This window comes from Lacerta agilis, chromosome Z (assembly GCF_009819535.1).
Source record: "Lacerta agilis isolate rLacAgi1 chromosome Z, rLacAgi1.pri, whole genome shotgun sequence".
NCBI lineage: Eukaryota > Metazoa > Chordata > Lepidosauria > Squamata > Lacertidae > Lacerta > Lacerta agilis.
The window spans coordinates 27,737,541-27,755,554 of record NC_046331.1 but is presented as its reverse complement, the minus strand read 5'-3'; the positions used below and the strand labels follow the sequence as shown (position 1 = coordinate 27,755,554).

The window sequence follows — 18,014 nt, the reverse complement described above, 5'->3', positions numbered from 1 at the left end:
TACACATGTGCGTTGCCTATGCCCGTTCTTCCTCTGAAAAACAGGCACGTTATTATAAAAATAGCACAGCGTTTCAACGGCATGTACAGTTTACGCCTCGAGGCAAAAGGGAACGTAACATTTTCCTGGATATAGACGCTATACATTTTAAGGCACACCAAAAGGGTTTAAGCTTACCATTTCCATGCTACTTGAAACCTTTGTTATGCTCACAAAAGACAGTAGCAACGATTGACTGGAAATGCTGAACATTTAAATGTTCATTCCCTAGGAGTGGCCAATGCTTTTCTTTACTTTTCTTATTTTTTTATTTTTATTTTTTGTATGCTCTTAAGGTTTAAAATTTCAATTTGGAAAAAAAGAGAGAGAGAGAAATAAATAAATAAATAAATAAAATAAAGGAAATATATGAGGATGGGCATTTCAGAGTATTTTTTTAAAAATTTCATGTTACATTTTATATATATAGATATGGCTACATGCAGTACATCTACATATATAAAACAGTAAGAGAGTTCTTTGACCCATACTCAACTTTAGTACAGTACTCATTAATATAACTGGGGTTTCAATTATGCCAGTGAATACTTCACTTCTTCTTTCTACTGCAGAACCCAATCAGCAAACAAACAGAAACAAAACAAAACAAAAAATCAAATAAAGTAAAGTAAAATGAAATAAAAATGAGACTGTCTTAACATGCAATGCAATAGGCATCCTGTGGCACGAGTTTTCTTATCCAATCTATTTACAATACAGCTGAGTACATTATTTACACAGGTTACAGTGTTTCGTCACAATGGATTTTTCATGGTCCCCTCCACTAGCTCACTCCGCCCCCAAGTGTTCCCAGAGCTACATCCTGTCAGACGTGCGTTTCAATGAAGGAATGAGTGTGTGTCAGCAGAGGGGTTGGAGTTGCAAGTTCAGAGGCTCCGTTTTGGGTTTTCAGAACAGCGCTGTACTCACAAATGTCCAGGAAAAATTCATAGTTCTTCATTTTCCATTCTTTGAATTTCTTGGATGTCAAGTTGGGATCATGGAGTAGGTTATTGATCACTGCAAGATCTCCTTCCTTTGCCTGCCAGAGGTTGGAAAGAGAACATTCTGTTTAAGTGCGGAGTCATACGCTTGTCACAGTTTCAGGTAGGGTTGGGTGAATTTGTCGATTTCGGCTTCTCTTAATTTCTAATTTTCCAACCTTACATTGAGTTTTCCACATTTCCACATCAGAATGGATATTTCACTCCCCCCCGTCCTCATGGAAATTCATCAGCATTTTAGTTTGAATTTCTTATGCAATTTAGCCAAATATGCACATTTTTACAAAACAGTTTTCGATAACATAAGCCATTTTTTTGTATCTTTCAGTATTATATGCTTTTATATGCACACTTTACCCTGGTATATGCATTTGTGTGCACATTTTTTAGCTTGAGAAATGCACTGCAAGGTTCAGAGAAGTGTGAATTTTGAAGGATGGACACGTTTCATGTACAGTATTGTTTTGGAAAGTGCAAGTTATGTAGGGTTGCAAACAACCCCATTTCTTCCTAATCCCTATTTACACATGGTAGTGCTTGACATAGTTGAAAGGACTTTGGTTGCAGATGAGACTACTGTAATGAATGAATGAATGAATTTATTTTTACAGTCACAGACCAACTTAAGACAACTGTAATGTACTCTGGCTTAAAAAAGCATCTGGAAACATCAGCTGGTGAAAAATGCAAAGGACTGCTGGTAGTAGCCTAAATTGTGAACACATGTACCAATTTTATTGGCTGCCAATTTGCTTCTGGGCCCAGTTCACAGTGACAATTACTGTTTGGGACTTTGATATCTGAAAAAAGGCTCTTCTGATACCATGTTTCCCCTAAAATAAGACACCATCTTATATTTTCTCTCTCTCAAAAAACATAGTATGGCTTATTTTAAGGGGATGTCTTGTTTTTATTATGTCAGGAGCAGCGCACCTCTCGCTTGCTTGCTCCATGCACGCTGGCTCCCTGCACCCGAGGAGCAGACGGGCCAGGACTCGGGCGAGAGGCGTCTGTTTGTACGTGCCTCTTGCTTGCTGGCTCCCTGCAAGGGAGCGCAAGAGGAGCTGAGGAGGCGGCCGGGCCGGGGACAATAGCGCCGTCTCCTCCAAGCCGGCGGCGGCAGCGGGGGCCCTGAGGCGACAACAGGTGAGTTGCCTGCTCTGCTCCTCGCAGCTGACCAGCCTCTGGCTCTCCCCTCGGCAGGAGGGGAGGAGGGCATTCTCCAGAGGGGCCTGGCAAGCACGGGGAGAGAAAGAGAGGACGCAGGCCAGCAGACTCTCCTTTGCTTTCAAAGCCCCCATCCCCTCCGCTATCCTCACCGGCTCCGGAGGGCAGATGCTGCTTGCTGTGGGGAAGGGTGTCTCTGAGGGGCTTTTGGCACCCTCCAGAACTGCGCCTATCACTATGGCTTATTTTCAGGGTACAGCTTATATTTCGCAAATGCGAAAAAAATCCTGCTATGGCTTATTTTATGACTACGTCTTAAAACAGAGGAAACACGGTATGACCTGATTATCTTTACAGACCAATGTAAGTGGGTGACAGGAAAACACCACTGTGGCTGCCATTAAAATGAAGGTGACATGTTCATATGTACTTTGTGCACAAACTGCAATCTCTACTGGCTGATGCAAATAAACACCTATTTCATCTGAGGTAAAACAGATGGGCATAGGGGTAAAGAGAAGGCATGGGGAACATGTTGCTAAACTATAACTTCCATCATCCCAGACCATTGGATATGCTTGCTGGGGCTGATGCAAGTTGTTGTTCAGCAACATTTTTAGAAAATTTTTAAGAGCCAAAGGTTCCCTGCACCTAATATAGAGCCTTCTCAGTGGTGGCACCCTGGTTAGGAAACTCTGTGCCCCATCAACACAGGAGTTACCTAATACCAGGTTAGGCTATTGTCTACCCAGTACTGTCCATTTTGACTGAGTAAAGGCTCTCAACAGTCTCCAGGAGACAGTGGTCTTTCCTATTACCTGCTACTTCATTATTTAACTGGAAATGCTGAGAATTGAACCTGGGGTCTTTGTCATGCAATGCATGTGCTCCATCCATTTAGTCACGGTGCCTGCCCCTGTGCTTACTTCCTCCTATTTCACTTTCAGTATGATTAGAGCAGGGCGAACCAACATGGTGCCCTCCAGATGCTTATGCACCAAAACTCCCATTGGCATCTCTGGCCACTAGCCATGCTGGCTGGGGTTGATCGGAATTAGAACCCAACAACATCTGGAGAGAACAACAATGGCTGTCCCAGTGTCAGAGAATGCTCTTTGAGAATGTGATACCCTGGTTCTTGGAATCTGTTTTTGTTTTTTAATTACTGATAATATTATTCATTGGTTATCGCTGCTGGTTACGACTGTTTTGTTTATGGTGTTTTAGTGGTACGTTATGTTTTCAAGATGGTTGTCATCTTCCCCGAGGGTCCCACTTGAAACAAAAAGGCACAACAGAAACATTTTACTTAAGGAATAAATAACACCCAGGTGAAAAGAAGAGTTTGGATTTGATATCCCGCTTTTCACTACCCGAAGGAGTCTCAAAGCGGCTAACATTCTCCTTTCCCTTCCTCCCCCACAACAAACACTCTGTGAGGTGAGTGGGGCTGAGAGACTTCAGAGAAGTGTGACTAGCCCAAGGTCACCCAGCAGCTGCATGTGGAGGAGCGGAGACGCGAACCCGGTTCCCTAGATAACGAGTCTACCGCTCTTAACCACTACACCACACTGGCTCTCTTAACCACTACACCACACTGGCTCTTCCTTTTAAAAGGAAGGCTTTCTGTTAACAGGCATGAGGTATTACATGATTTATATAGTCATCCAATTTTGTGGTTACTTCATTATGCTTTTGAGACTCTGAACAGCTAGTGAAGTTTGAAATGGTTTCAACAGTCTTGCATATCTCTGTACACAGCAGAGAGCAGAGTCAATCTGATGCAGGGAGTTGAACTTCAGAGTCCCCACTTAAACCAACACTCAGCCAGTGAAGTGTTCTCTGTGATCTTGGTCCAAACCCTTCTCTCTCCACCCGACTTACCTGGCAAAGTCATGGGGGTGGGGATGGGGTGGAACCTTACACATATAACTTTGAAGACCTTGGATGAGGGACGGGATTCAAGAAATCAGCAAATATGCAAAAGGATCATCTGTCCAATAAATATTCTGAAATGTTTGTCTGGTTTATTCACAACAATTTTTACAGCATTACATTGATCTTTCATGTTGACGCAATAACTTACAGAGGACTGGTTTGTACAACATGGTAAGCTGGACTATGGCTTTCTGGTACCATGGAAATGTTCTGGTTCCCAGAGAGGGAGCTTGCTGCCACCCTTTGCTCCTTCCCCCAGTCCTGTATTCTCAGTGTAGCAACTAAGCCAAAGTTTGACTTAATGTGTTTTCTGAACTCTGGCTCTTGGTTAAGCTCTCTCCTCCTTAACCCTGAACTGTAGCCAAAAATAAGGTGCAGGAGAGATCTTAAACATGACTCCAGGCTCAGACAACACAGTAAGGCAAACCTTGGCTTAGCTGCCATGCTGTGCAATTTCAAAATGACTGTGTTCTCCTCCCTGGGAGCCTGTATGTTCACATTAACTTAGCTTAGTCTTATGTGTGTATGCAGCTGCAGCATAGCAAGGACAGATGCTTACTTTTAAAGTACTCTTGAGAACTCGGATACGATGAAGCTTTTCATTGATAGCAGGGTCGTTGCTTCTCTTTACAAAGGACCTCCGGTATTCCTGCTTGGTAGAAGGGCGTTGCTCTCCAAATGCTGACAGACTAGCTTGTTCCAGAGATTTGTACAACTCATGCAGACCATCTGCACTCTGTGGTCGCTCTTCTGCGTTTTCTGAAAGAAAGTCCAGCTTCCTTTATTTGTGTGTGTAATAACGACATACGGTGACAGAAAACAAGAAGAATTTATGCCAAAACAGGACAGTTATTGTTTTCCTGAAGCAGTTATTCAGTTTTAGGTCTGCCTGTAAACCATAGTAGTCTGCACTGGAGGATAGTCTATGAGGGCAAGTGGCACCCTGCCCCACCAACCTTGGCCCACCCCCAGCTAGCTCTTACCTGCCTGCCTTCCTAACAAGCAATCCAGGAGGTGGGACTGGCAATCAAGGCCCCCCCCCTGTCTCAATGCTGCCCCTTGTAGAACTCAGTGGCAGTGGGGGAGTGGGGTTTGTGAACAAAATTAGGCACCCATCATTAACAGAAGCATCATTCAAGTGTCATGGCTTCCCCTACAGAATCCTGGGACCCCTATTTCCCTTACAGAGCTAAACTTAAATGAGTTCCCTGGGAAGAAGGCTTGACTGTTAAAGCACTCTAACCTCCTGCATACTATTGGGGCCCATCTACCTAAGTGCTTTCTGCTCTGACAGGCAGTAGATCTCCCCAATCTCACCTGGGTACCTTCAACCAACGATCAAGGAGACCTTCTTACCTTCTTCACACAAGCTACTTTGCTTTTTAACAGGCAGCTTTTCTTCAGATCTCTCTTCTGTTATCCCACTGGGTTTTACGCGGCCTTTCACTCGGACATCTCTGTTTCGTGGGAGGCTTTGACTACGTTGCTTCTGGGGTCTGGCATGAGAGCTGTGGCCTCTGTGGCACTCCACCAATGGGAAAGGGCCATCCTGTTCATGGTTGTGTCGTCTTTGGACTGGTAGCGTTGCTTGTCGCCGCCTCTCTGGTGACGACCCGGGTTGTCCGCTCGTGTACTCTGGGTCAGGAGGGACAGTCTGCAGAAAATGGAGCCCTGAACTGGTCAACGGGGTCTCAATGAGATCCTGCCAGGAACGCCTTTCTCTGTAGGGAGGTCTGCAACCTGATGAGTGTGTGCTTGCTGCTGGATCCTGCCGGGAATCTTCCGCAGAAGAATGAGAATAGGTTGATTCACTGGAGAAGTGTCGTCCTTGTTTAGGCTCAGGGAATGGGCTTGAAGAATTCATCTGGAAATAATTAGAAACAGTCCGTTATATGACACAGTGTTGGGAACACAAAGTAAAAACCCAGTGTATGCTGTACAATAAAACCTACACTCCTCTCTTTAGTCATTCTGTTATCAGTGGGATAATTGATGCCCTCAAGAGTTCCTTCTGTCTTGGTAAGAAATCTAAACCTGTGGCCCCCCAAATATTGTTGGACTCCAACTCCCATCAGCCCCAAGCCAACATGGAAATGATCAGGGATGATGGATGAGTTGTAACCTGGAGGCCACAGGGTTCCTATCCCTGATCTTCTCCTAACCACATGAGTTACTGGAGCAACGTGGTTGGCAATAACACAGGGAATGCTTAGCCCTCTTCAAAGTCCACTGAATATGTCATCTGAGCATCCCACATGGATGGAAATCTTGTGAAATCCTACTGCCCACTCAGGAGCAACCACAGAAGCATCAACGGTGGTGACAACTGCACATTTTAAAGTAACATCTAACATTAATGGCTAACCAGTAGATCTGATGTGCGGATTTGAAAATCACAATCACTTCCCTATGTCGTCAGTGGATAACATTCTCAACCACTCCCTATTCTTGTTTCGACACAGGTTTTAAATAAGTTTCTCTTGAGATCTACTTAATGTAGTTGCAATTCAATGTTGCTTTGCAGGGGAGATTTTAAAGCTTCCTCAGAAGTCAAAACTGGATTTCCAGTTCTTTTCTTTTCTTTTTCTTTTTTAAAAGAACAAATGTTCCAACAAAATGGGGGGTAAGCAACACGTGAACATTGTAGTGGAGAATTCTTTTTTTTTTTTTTAAAGGGACTGCTGAACATTATCCAAATTCTTTCAGCTAAGTTCTGAAAAGGAAAAGAGAGAGAAAATGAAAAAAAAAATTGGGAAAAACAGTAAGGGAGGGGCTTAACCTGCATCCCAGTTGCTGGAACAGCATCACATGGGTGAAAAGTCAGTCTGAGCTTCACCCATGTGATGCTGTTGCCTCAGTCATTCTCCCTTTGGTTCAGGCTGTGTGAGGACCACATCATTCACGCTGAAGAAAAATCTGAAAGAAAAATACAGAAAGAGTCCTATCTGAACTTAAAAAAAACACAGGTAAAAGGAAAGGAAACTAAAAAGCAGGTTGTACGCATTTGGTAGACTATTCACCAACATACTTATTAACCACATGATCGCTATGGGTTAAAACAGTTTATTTTGCAGATTCATACCCTGCCCACCTCTCCCTCCAAAAATGTCAAGATACATTTGGCAAACTAAAGAGTATATCATTACCATCACTTTCTACACATATACAGCCCCTCTTATGTTCTGGGCCCCCATGCGCATAAGTGAGATTGTGTAAATTACGGAGCACCCTCTAAAAAGCTTCTAAATGCCTATTCCCCATTCTCCAGCTCTCTCTCTCCAATACAGACCAAAACATCTGGAGTTGAAGCTCTGGGTGCAAAAGCAGCTACAGCTGCGGCTGCTGTGCTACCCCGCACGTCAGGCTTGGGTGCCAGATGTGGCCCTCCAAGTATCTCTGTTTGGCCCTCAGGATCCTCCATGCCATACTCCCTATCCCTAAGCTGCACACCACAGTGGCCCAGCTTCATATCGTATTTGAGTATTTTTCCTTGGCTGGAAAATGCCCTTGAGCTCCGATAGTGCCTTTTGCTTGGCTGGCTGGCGGAAAGAGAGAGGTGAGTGTAGTTGTAGTTGTGGGGAAGTAAACGTTAAATTTGTTGCTCTGCCCACTTTTGCTTCTGCTGTCACCCACCACTGGCATGTGGCCCCTGGAAAGTTCCCAGAAGAGAATGTGGCCCTCTGCTAAGCTATCAGTGAACTGTTTCCTCTCCAGGCATGAAAAGAGAAATTCAGAGTCATGTTAAGAATTGCTACCTGTTCATTATTTCTTTTATGAACTGTTCTTACACCGGGGGGGGGGGGGTTCCGCATAATTAGGAAACTTAGCATTGGCAGAATTTGCCTGTGTGTGTGTGTGTGTGTGTGTGTGTGTGAACGGCAACTTCCAAACGAACTTCAATCAGTTCCCAACGTCATTTTTTTAGCTTATTCAAAGATCAAAGGAAATTTTCTTTTTTTTAAAAAAAAAAAATCTCCAGATGGTTGGAATACTGATTAACTGCATAACATTATGCATGCTTACTCTGAAGTAATTCTCACCGAGTTAAATGGGACTTACTCCTAGTTATTCATGCATAGGATTGCAGTAGCTCCCATTTCCCCCCACCATTGGCCATGCTAACTGTGGCTTGATGGGAGTTGGTCTCCCACATCTCACTGGAGCGTCACCAGTTCTCCAACCCTGAATTACATGAGGACGTGTATCCTTTTACCTGTCCTATGAGAGGAGGATATCTGGTTGCTGCAGCTCAGACAGCATGGCTCTTATAAGCCATTGTTGTGTTCATATACCAATAGTTTACCTGGCCAATCCCCCGGCAGCACCTCCCCAGGCAGAATTGGCGGCTGACTGGGGTAGGCGGAGACCACAGGTATCCTGCCTGGGAAGGTGGTGCCAGTCCAAACTGCCAGGTGCTGCACTGGGATCCAAGGGGGCTGCGTGCAACCACACAAAATGCGCACCCCATTTTATGTAGAGAATGGTCATTGTTGTGTTCCTATACCAATAGTTTAGGAACTTTCACCACCGTAACTAAGTTTTACCGCCTGTGTTTTCTGACCCATGTATGGAAAAAGCACATGAACCTGACCATTGAAGGGTTTGTAAGTAAACCAATTTTTAACATACCAAATGTGTAGTCCTTTTCTATGCTAATTATGGACTTTGGGTTGTGTGGGCAGAAACCAGTCCAACTGATGGAAGACAGCCAAAGCTGTTTGAAATGATCTCAAAGTGAGAAATTTCATGTGAGAACCAAACACATTGGGCTGAAATACCACTAGATGTGTGAGGTGATGCACAATGGACTTGTTAAATTGGCCTACTGTCAAACCAAAGAAATGACAGTCGACATACTAACCAAGCTACTTCTGATAGCACTGATACCTTTGAGTCAAGATATGTCTTTGGGTAGTTCATTAATTGTGCATGCAATTGTTATATGTCTGAGAAGGGGTCTGTGGGATAATCAACCTCACATAACCAACATGTTTAAGTCTAATGCATGAAGGGATCAATACCATAGTGTAAGCTGTCATGCTAAGCTGAGCTAGGTCACTCCCTCTCTCACCCTGGAAGGAAGGTAATGTAATCAAGTCTATTGCTGTAGCTTAGTCTACCAGAGAAAATCAGTGTGAGAAGCAGTTTTGAGCTGGTTGCTGCAGCTCAGACCACATGGCTCTTACAAGCCATTGTTGTGTTCCTATACCAATCATTTAGGAACTTTCACCACTGTAACTAAGTCAATTACTGTCTGTATTTTCTGACCAAAGTATGGAAAAAATACAAATGTGGGCTCTTTTTATGCTAGGGGAAGAGGGGAACTTTGGAAGGAACTCACAAGGGCATATTTCCACACTGTACTTTGCTATATACTTCATGATTTAAAATCTCTACTGGGGTTCTCTCACCAAAGAGTACTTGGTCAAAACCTGGATCTTGGCATCCAGGGAATTCTCTTTTTATAACTATCTTTTCCTTGCCAACCAACACTCCTAATTTCTCCATGGAATGCCCCACATGATGCCACTACCTTGCTGAAGCTAAGCAAATCTGGGTATGGGTGGGAGGTGCCCCTGCCCCGGGAACAACATGCCTTCTGCCTTGAGATCAACAATGAAAGAAAAGTGAGAGAAGACAAAGTATATAAATAATTGTAATGATGTGACTAGATAATATTGTGGGGTCATGTTCATCCCTTCATCATTCTATTGCTTTGTCCAACTGATGTTGGACCAGCAGGGTAACCATGTGTGGGGTTGAACGACCCTCCTGGCAGCAGCATCGCTACTGTTTACCTGGATGTGGCGGTATCCACGTTGGGGCTGTGCAGGTTCAATGGCAGCAATGGAGCAACGAAAGCAGCCTTGCCAGTGCACACTCGCACAGCTCCAACCTTCCATCCACCTACCCCTGCTCCATCCCCATCTGTTAAACAGCAGCAACGCAAATGTCAGGAGGGCAGTTCTGCAGATCTACCCTATTCCACTTTCCATTACTGGCCCAGATGGCTCACCATTCACCAGGTTAAAAGATAGGGCTCCTAAGTCCCTTAAGCATCACTGAGCATATGGGAATTTCTGCATAAAAGTTAACAAAGCCAGAGCTTTGTTTTTTCTTTATCAATATTATTGTTTAGCGCTACTCTTGGTCCATTAGGTATAGTCATGTTCTATTTACTTACAGTAGAAATACTTATCTGCTCTGCTTTACTTACAATGGGTTGAATCCCAACAAAGTTCTTTGAGGTTGGGTCCCATTGGAACCAATGGGACAATTTAGTCACAGCATCACCAGTTTCGGTTATTTCAATGGAAACTATGTGCAACTAACTTAGTCCGCATCCAACACAATGTCAGTAGACACTCTTCCAAAAGCCAGAAGGATTAAAAAAAATACAGCCCAAGGCTCAGAAATAGCCTAGTGCATGCCTCATGTAACTTACCGAGGGTGTTCGGTGGTAGGTGTCGCAAAGTGTTATGGGTGCCTCTTGCTTCAGAGTTAATGAGCCATCAATATCTTCCTGGTCACTTTCACTCCAGTAATCTGCTAAAAAGTGTTTGCATTTGCCATTGAAATGAGTCCTACATTAGGGAACATTTTTCAAAACACCACAGTAAGCTGTAGCTTACTGTGTAGCTATGCAACCTGGTAATTGTCCCCGAATGTGCAAGTTAAAAAAAAAAAAAAAAACATAAGAGCAGCTTGTTGGATCAGGCCAATTGCTTATCTAGCCCAGCATCCTGCTCTCACAGTGGCCAAGCAGGATCCAAACACCAGAGCACTTTGCCTTGCTATGGTTTCCAGCAACTGGCACACAGAAGCATTGCTGCCTCCAGCCGTGGAGGCAGAGCAGAGCCATCATGGCTAGCAGCCATTGATAGCCCTATCTTTGATTAATCTGCTCAGTCCTCTCTGGAAACCCTCCAAGTTGGTAGCCATAACTGCCTCCTGTATGTGTTGTGTGAGGAAGTACTTTATTTTATCTGTTATGATAAAACATTCAGCTTCATTGCATATCCCCGAGTTCTAGTGTTATGAGACAGAGAAACCTCTCTCTTTCCACCTCCAGGCCATGCATTTGTGTATGTGCAGGCTCTTTTTTGTGCTGATATCCCGAAAGGAGATTACCAGAAGGGACATAGACATAGGGGATACAACCAGCAGTGGCAGCACTGTTCCCCCATCTACGTGTTTATGGTTACTTGAGGATGTGCAAATCTGTCTATTGCAATTGTATTTGTAATTTGCATCACTTCTACCTGTTTTTACCAAGAATACTAACCATTCTGTCCCCACATTTAGGTGCACAACTAAGCTAGTGATGTCTATTAACTCTGAGAGATCTACTCTGAGTAGGACTAGCATTGAGTATAAACCACAATCTCCAAAAAACTGGTGTAAATGCCTACTTTCAATACATTTGTGAACTTCCTTACAACATTTGGAGAGGTGGGAAATTCAATGGATACGTAAGCTCTGATCTGCACAGATATATATGGAGAGGTATTTTATATAGGCATTCACAAAGAATGAATTCCTAAAGCATCCCCAAGCTCACTTGTAAGCAAGCAAGTTGTGGGTCATGGATTCTCTACCCCAATCTGTACATGTCTCCGTTCATCCAGATGGATGTCAAAGAATAATGATGGCCTTACCTTCATCAGGTCGGATATCCTTGTCATCAGGTGTATAACCAATGGCTGCAAGACCCAAACGGTTCATCCATCTGATGATAAAATCAAGAGACAAGGCATTTTAAACACACAAATACACACCCTGCTACAACTGTTCGTTTAAAGCATTTTAAACCTGTTCTGAAAGAGAAACAATTCCCAGGCAGGCTGGCAGATCAATACAAAACAAGACAATTGGCTTTAAGCAGTGGCCTACAGTCCTTTATCATATAAAACAAAATAAAAAAATTTTTAACAGAAGAGTAAAGAAAGCAGATGAGAAAATGATGCATTTCAGAGTGATAAAGACTACTCTATCACTATCACTGTTTGCTGTTGTTGGTTTAAGTGCCATTCTCCATTTGAAAATGAATACAATGGGACCCAGGGTTGTCGAACGGCTTGGCTCCCAAACAAATTTGCTCCTGAACGCCGCAACCCCAGAAGTAAGTGTTCCACTTTGTGAACGTTTTTTGGAAGCTGAACTTCCGACGTGCAGCCAATCAGAAGCTGCGCTTTGGTTTTCGAACGGTTCCAGGAGTCGAACGGACTCCCAGAACGGATTAAGTTCAAAAACCAAGGTACCACTGGACTGGACGACTGGATGTGGAACAGTATAGCTGACTTTGTGAGGCAGGGATCATTTCCAGCTTTTAATTGCAACTGTGACATTATACAGATTCACAGTTGTTCTATTGCTTGGTTTTAAACTTTGGTTTGTTTGCTTTTTAAATTTGTGCTCACTGAAAGCAATGCCATTGGTCAGACTTAAAATAAAGGGTCCTATGATGTGGGGCAGGCCTGAGTTATGAAATACACTTCCCCACCCCAACAACTTGGAGTATTGGAAAGAAAACCCACCAACAAACAAAGATTCCCTTAAGCCATTGATTATTTAAAGGGTAGAGTGAAGCTTGCATGCCAGAAGTGTAAAAGAAGAGGATTTTGATCCTTCTGTGGTTTGCACTTGTCTTTTAAGCTCAAAGAAATGCTCATTGACAGTGATGGCGTAGAGTGTTACTCTTCATAATTTTTTCATATATCGGAACAAGCGATCAACACCTCCCCCAGCCTTATAAACTTGAAGCTCTTCAGTGCCTGAATCTCAATCAGATGCTACAGTTTCAATACTCATTCACTTTCTTTCCTCTTTGTATGCCAGGGATGCTACCAGTTTTATTCCTAGAGATACTGGGAATTGAACCTGGCACTGTCTAAGTTACGACCTTTCCCCAATGCTCAACTAGATGCTGAGTTAGTGGCCTGACTCATCTGTGCTTCTTCCTAGGTTCCTTTCCTTTAAAATAAAAGCCGGAAGAGACAAGGCAACTGTACTGTGTCACATTTATCCCGTGGGGGCAAATTGAAACAGAAGAGAATTGTAATAAGCTGCAAACGAAATTCTGTCTCTCTTTCTGGAATGGGGCAGGAACAGTTTCAGATGCCTGGAGTTTTGATGCTGGTGAGATGAGAATTAGTGACATTTAGAATTAGACTTACAGCCCTCCCGAGGACAAACTTCCTTGGACCAATTATAGAAACCTCCTTTTATTCCTTTGAGGCCTGAACAGATTTTCTGTATAAGCTATTAAATCCCCATGTAAAGATGGGAATTTTGCTAAAATAGCCTTGCATCCTTCATTTGCTAAGTCATTTTGCCCTGGCTGGTACCCCAATGACATAATTATTCACCTTCTCTCCCACCCTATATTCCACGCAATGGTCATTGTCATTAATAGCAGCAAGGATGTCTCTTAACAACACAATGAACATCACCCTGAACTGAAGCTGTTCAAACCCATTTTAAAACAGCTGCACAGTTTGTTTCCAGGCCCAATTCCAAGTGTTCACAATATTGTTTAAAGTGGGGCGAAAATAGGCTTTATTTCACCTGGTTCAAAGACCCAGTTTGGCACCCCCCTTCACATCTGCACACACACACACACACACACACACACACACAGGTTGGGAACTTCAATGATGCCCCCTCTTGAGGCTTCACCCAGGGCAAAAAAACAACAACCCTCAGCTAGCCCCTCCGTAGCTATGACACTGTTTAAAGTCTTAAGTAACTTAGACCTGAAATATCTGAAAGATCACCTCATTCTCTACAGACCCTCTTGGGTGTTAAAAATGGCAGAGGGGGCCCTCTTGGTAGTTCTGCCACCCTAAAAAAATGTTGGGGAGGGTGGCAGCCTGAGAGAGGGACAGCCCTTAAGCTGTGGAATAGCCTTCCTGTTGTATAGTTTTCATACAATGAAACGCCTTTTCACCCTAAGCTTTGACATCTGTCGTGCATATTTCTGGACTTATTCCAAAAGGAACTGGAAATGTCACGAATCTTCTGACATTCAGCTTCACTGGAGTTCTGGTGTACCACACGGATGCCGTATGAAGGGTTTTTAACAGCCACTCTTACCAGGAACACCAGCACAACATCTCTAAATGAATACATATTTTCTGAGCCTTTTCCAGTTGTTGTTCCTAATGCATTTTCCTTGATATGCAGGAGGGCATTTCTTATTAAAACCTCATTTGATTCACTTTGCATCCCCTATATTGTTATGCTGGGGCACGGGGCGGGCGGGAATGATTTAACAGCAAGGGACTCATAGCGCTGAAGGACAATTTGATGTCAAAACATTATTTATAAATCACATTACAGAAGCCCAATATGGTTTGCAAACTGTGCATGACTCGCCATTTATAATGTTAGGCAGCTCTATCTCTAGAAAGCACCTCAAAACAGGGGCACTCACGTGGCTGTAATTGCTTTGCAAAAGAACAGAACTGCAGTAGAATGAAGTCTTGGAATAAAATTACAACAAAACTCTTCTCCTCACACTACCCTGCAAATAGTATAGTAGGAAAGCTTATTAAGACTGCTTGGGTGGTTTTAAAAGAGAACATTTAACAATACTGTCTGTTCTGAACACTTCCTAAAACAGAAGCTCAACATGAAAAATGAACAGCTGATCAGCAGCTGATCACAAACAAGCTTGCCAAACATCCAAATCAGCCCTAGGCATGCACCCAGCAAAAGATCACCGAGGAGACTCTTACATGTCAGGATTGTGGTATAGGATCAGGGCACCACAGCTTGGAGGCCAGCTCTGTACCTCCTCAGTGTTCCTTATTTGTAAAGGATTTGGCCCAGCACAGGTCCTGATTTGGTCTGCAAGATTGCTTCCCCCACTTCACGCCCACCTGCCCCACACCAGACGTCCTATGTGAGATCATGTGTGGGGCACCTATAGATGCAGGTAGATGGGCTGCACAAATGAGTTCCCCACATGGAGCTGATGCCTGCAGAAAGCAGGGCCGAAGTCACCACCAACAGCTGATTAAGGGAGAGATATTGTCCCGATCCAGGCCATAATGTCTCAAGGAGCTTGACAGATACTCATTTCTTAAGTTTTCCGCCAAGAAGAAAATGTATACACGGGGAGACTAAGCTGCCACTGCAAGCAGGAATAAGAAGCATGCTCCTTTCAAACATATACCTGTAAAGTCTTTGCAGTTTGCCTTCCCCACTGCTGCATCTGTCACTGTTGTGGCATTTTAAAAAAAAGTAAATGAAGATCACCAACAGGAGAGATGCTCTATGTGTTTTCTCTGATTTGATAATTTGACATGATTTTGCTGATCTCATTTCATGCGGTGCCTGCTTAGGTTTGTCAAGCCAACAACAGAGGAATACCGGTAAGCCCAGGACAGCTAAGCAGCTGAGAAGTGAACCATAACAATTCATGCTTTTGTGTGCATGCCTTCCACCAGCTTAATGGACTTTGATGAAAAACACACACCTCTTTTCATCCTATTAACTTTTTTTTTCTATCCAAAGCCACTATAACCCATTGCCTTAGTGCCAACACTAAGCTTTTCACACTTTCTATGGAAAATCCTCATTTAGAGAAAAAGTAGACTACTGTAATGGAGTATATGTGGAGCTACCCTTGTGCCTGGTGTGGAAGCTGCAGCTGGTGCAAAACTCTGTTGCTAGGGTGCTTAATAGGAAGACACTCTGCTTTACACATATTATGCTGGTGTTGAAAAATATGCATGGGCTGTCTATTAGCTACTGAGCCAAACACAAGCTTTTGTTTCTGACATTTAAGGCCCTGAACAACTTAGGAGCATGACCACCTTTGCAGTACAGTGGCACCTCTAGTTACGAACTTAATTCGTTCCAGAGGTCTGTTCTTAACCTGAAACTGTTCTTAACTAGAGGCATGCTTTTGCTAATGGGGCACAGCAGTGCTATTTTTCTTTAAAAGAGGTGCTAGAGCTCACCATGAACTTCTCCCGTGTTCTCTTAGAATAGCAATGGTGCCCATTTGCCCCCAACCCCAGGGAGCCAAATCCTCCTCCTCCTCCTCCTCCAGCTAAGTGTCCTCTGATGTCTTCTTTAGCACACTATCTGTAGGAGGTAATTTAAAGTGCTAATAACTTGCTGCTCTTCTTGGGATGAATGTAGGCAACTCCTGAGCTCTGCTTTTTTTAAATCTCCCGTTTTTATTTTTCTTTAAGCAATGACAAGAATCACAATCTTTGCTGATTTATTCAAGTATAATAATTGCGTGAAGAGTGTTACTCCAGGAAGGATCTCTCATTTCCAAACCTATTTGTGGTTTGTGCTATTTGTCTCTCTGCACAAGGCACTGAGTGACCGAGGCAAACTAGAAACAAATGTATTAATTTCATGACTAATTCATTGCAGAGAACATCAGTGTGCTTGTGCAGACCTGACAAAGCAGCATGGCAGCATTAATTTTGCAAACCAAACTCTGTCTGCAACAGTCAGAACAGCAGGAAGGGTTCATTGGAACAACTATGTGAATTGCCCGCAGGTCCCCACTCGTTGGCATTTAACCCTTTCATGACTTGTGCCCAGTGCAGATATAGCACAAGCCTTCCAGCAAATCATACACTGCAATTTTGAGGCCAGTTTTTTTTTTTTTTTAAACATGGATGCACACTCCTAAGAACATAAGAAGCTCCCTGCTGGAACATACCAAAGGGGTCATAAGAACCTAAGAAGAGACATGCTGAATGAGGCCAACGCTCATTCAGTCCAGCATCCTGATCTCACAGTGGCCAATCAGCTGCCTAAAAATTATTTGATTAAAGTGGTACCTTGGTTCTCGAACTTAATCACATTCAGCCTGTTGAGAGCCATTGAAATCTCAGCACACACGGAGGAGGAAACAGTAACGTTCTTTCGTCTGCTGCTCTGAATACATCAGAATAAAATTGCTCTAGTATAATACCAGTGTTTCTTACCTATTCATTTCTTCCAGGCAGTCAGTAGCAAAGTAGAAACTCTTAATTTTGGGGTGGCAAGCTTTGAAAGCACTGTGAGGAAAGCAGAAAGAGGGAAAAGATAACTGTCTTGAAGTTCAGAAGGTATTTGGGGAGTTGAACTTTAACAGCAAGTTACCTAGGCAAACCGATATTCTGAGAATCCTGTGTTAAGTTCCCTTTGAATATGATGTCAAGTTCTTTCCCAAATTAGAATTTGACAAACAGATGAAGAAGAAGTCAGGATTTTAGCTCTTTGTCTTTAGGAATTTAATCTTGAGTCCCACCTCTCAGAGGATACAGTGGATACCCTGCCCATAATATTAATTTATGTGGAATGGTACCGTTTTTTCTTTTTGTATCCATGTGCACGGTAAATCTATGCCAACAATTAAAGGTTTTTTTTTTTTCTTTTTTCTTTAAAGGAAAACAATCCAAGAGATGCATCCTTTCTGTCAATTTTATTGCAATTACCATGCAGTTTGCATCCCCCTGGTCACATGCTTCAGGTGACAGACACAGCTCAGGTTCAGTGAAATGCCCAAAACACAGTCCGTGATGTCCTGTGCTCCCCTGGGATGTGTTGCTAATAGGCACTTGCTAGTTAACCTTTTTTCTTGGGGATTGTGATCCAGGTTTATGTGGGTTGAAGGGAGGCGAGAGAGGCTTCTGTCTGTAGCTTTTAGAATTTGCCTGTTATAATTCTTAGCACTTGTTTTTAATCTTATGCTTATGCTTATTTTGCACGGTAAGACGCCTTGAGATTTTTTTACCAGGTGTCTAACAAATGATATAAACGCTAATGGTGATGTTAGGAGTGCAGTCTTAAAGCCTACAAAATAAAGGACTCCTACTAGAAGTAAAAGTATGAGAGAGGCACTAAGCAGTG

General features: G+C 43.2%; 1 protein-coding gene across 1 annotated transcript in view; it reads right to left on the bottom strand.

Moving 5' to 3' along the window:
• Positions 1 to 719: 719 nt before the first annotated feature.
• LOC117040145 (connector enhancer of kinase suppressor of ras 2-like) overlaps positions 720 to 18,014 on the bottom strand; it is a 290,274-nt gene continuing 272,979 nt past the window's right edge. Inside the window, exons 19-24 of the mRNA XM_033137731.1 lie at positions 17,108 to 17,179; positions 11,807 to 11,877; positions 10,594 to 10,697; positions 5,505 to 6,012; positions 4,708 to 4,907; positions 720 to 1,081 (exon numbers count right to left, since the gene is read on the bottom strand). Coding sequence (XP_032993622.1) covers positions 866 to 1,081; positions 4,708 to 4,907; positions 5,505 to 6,012; positions 10,594 to 10,697; positions 11,807 to 11,877; positions 17,108 to 17,179 — 1,171 coding nt within the window. The 3' untranslated portion in view covers positions 720 to 865. The remainder of the gene's footprint in view (positions 1,082 to 4,707; positions 4,908 to 5,504; positions 6,013 to 10,593; positions 10,698 to 11,806; positions 11,878 to 17,107; positions 17,180 to 18,014) is intronic.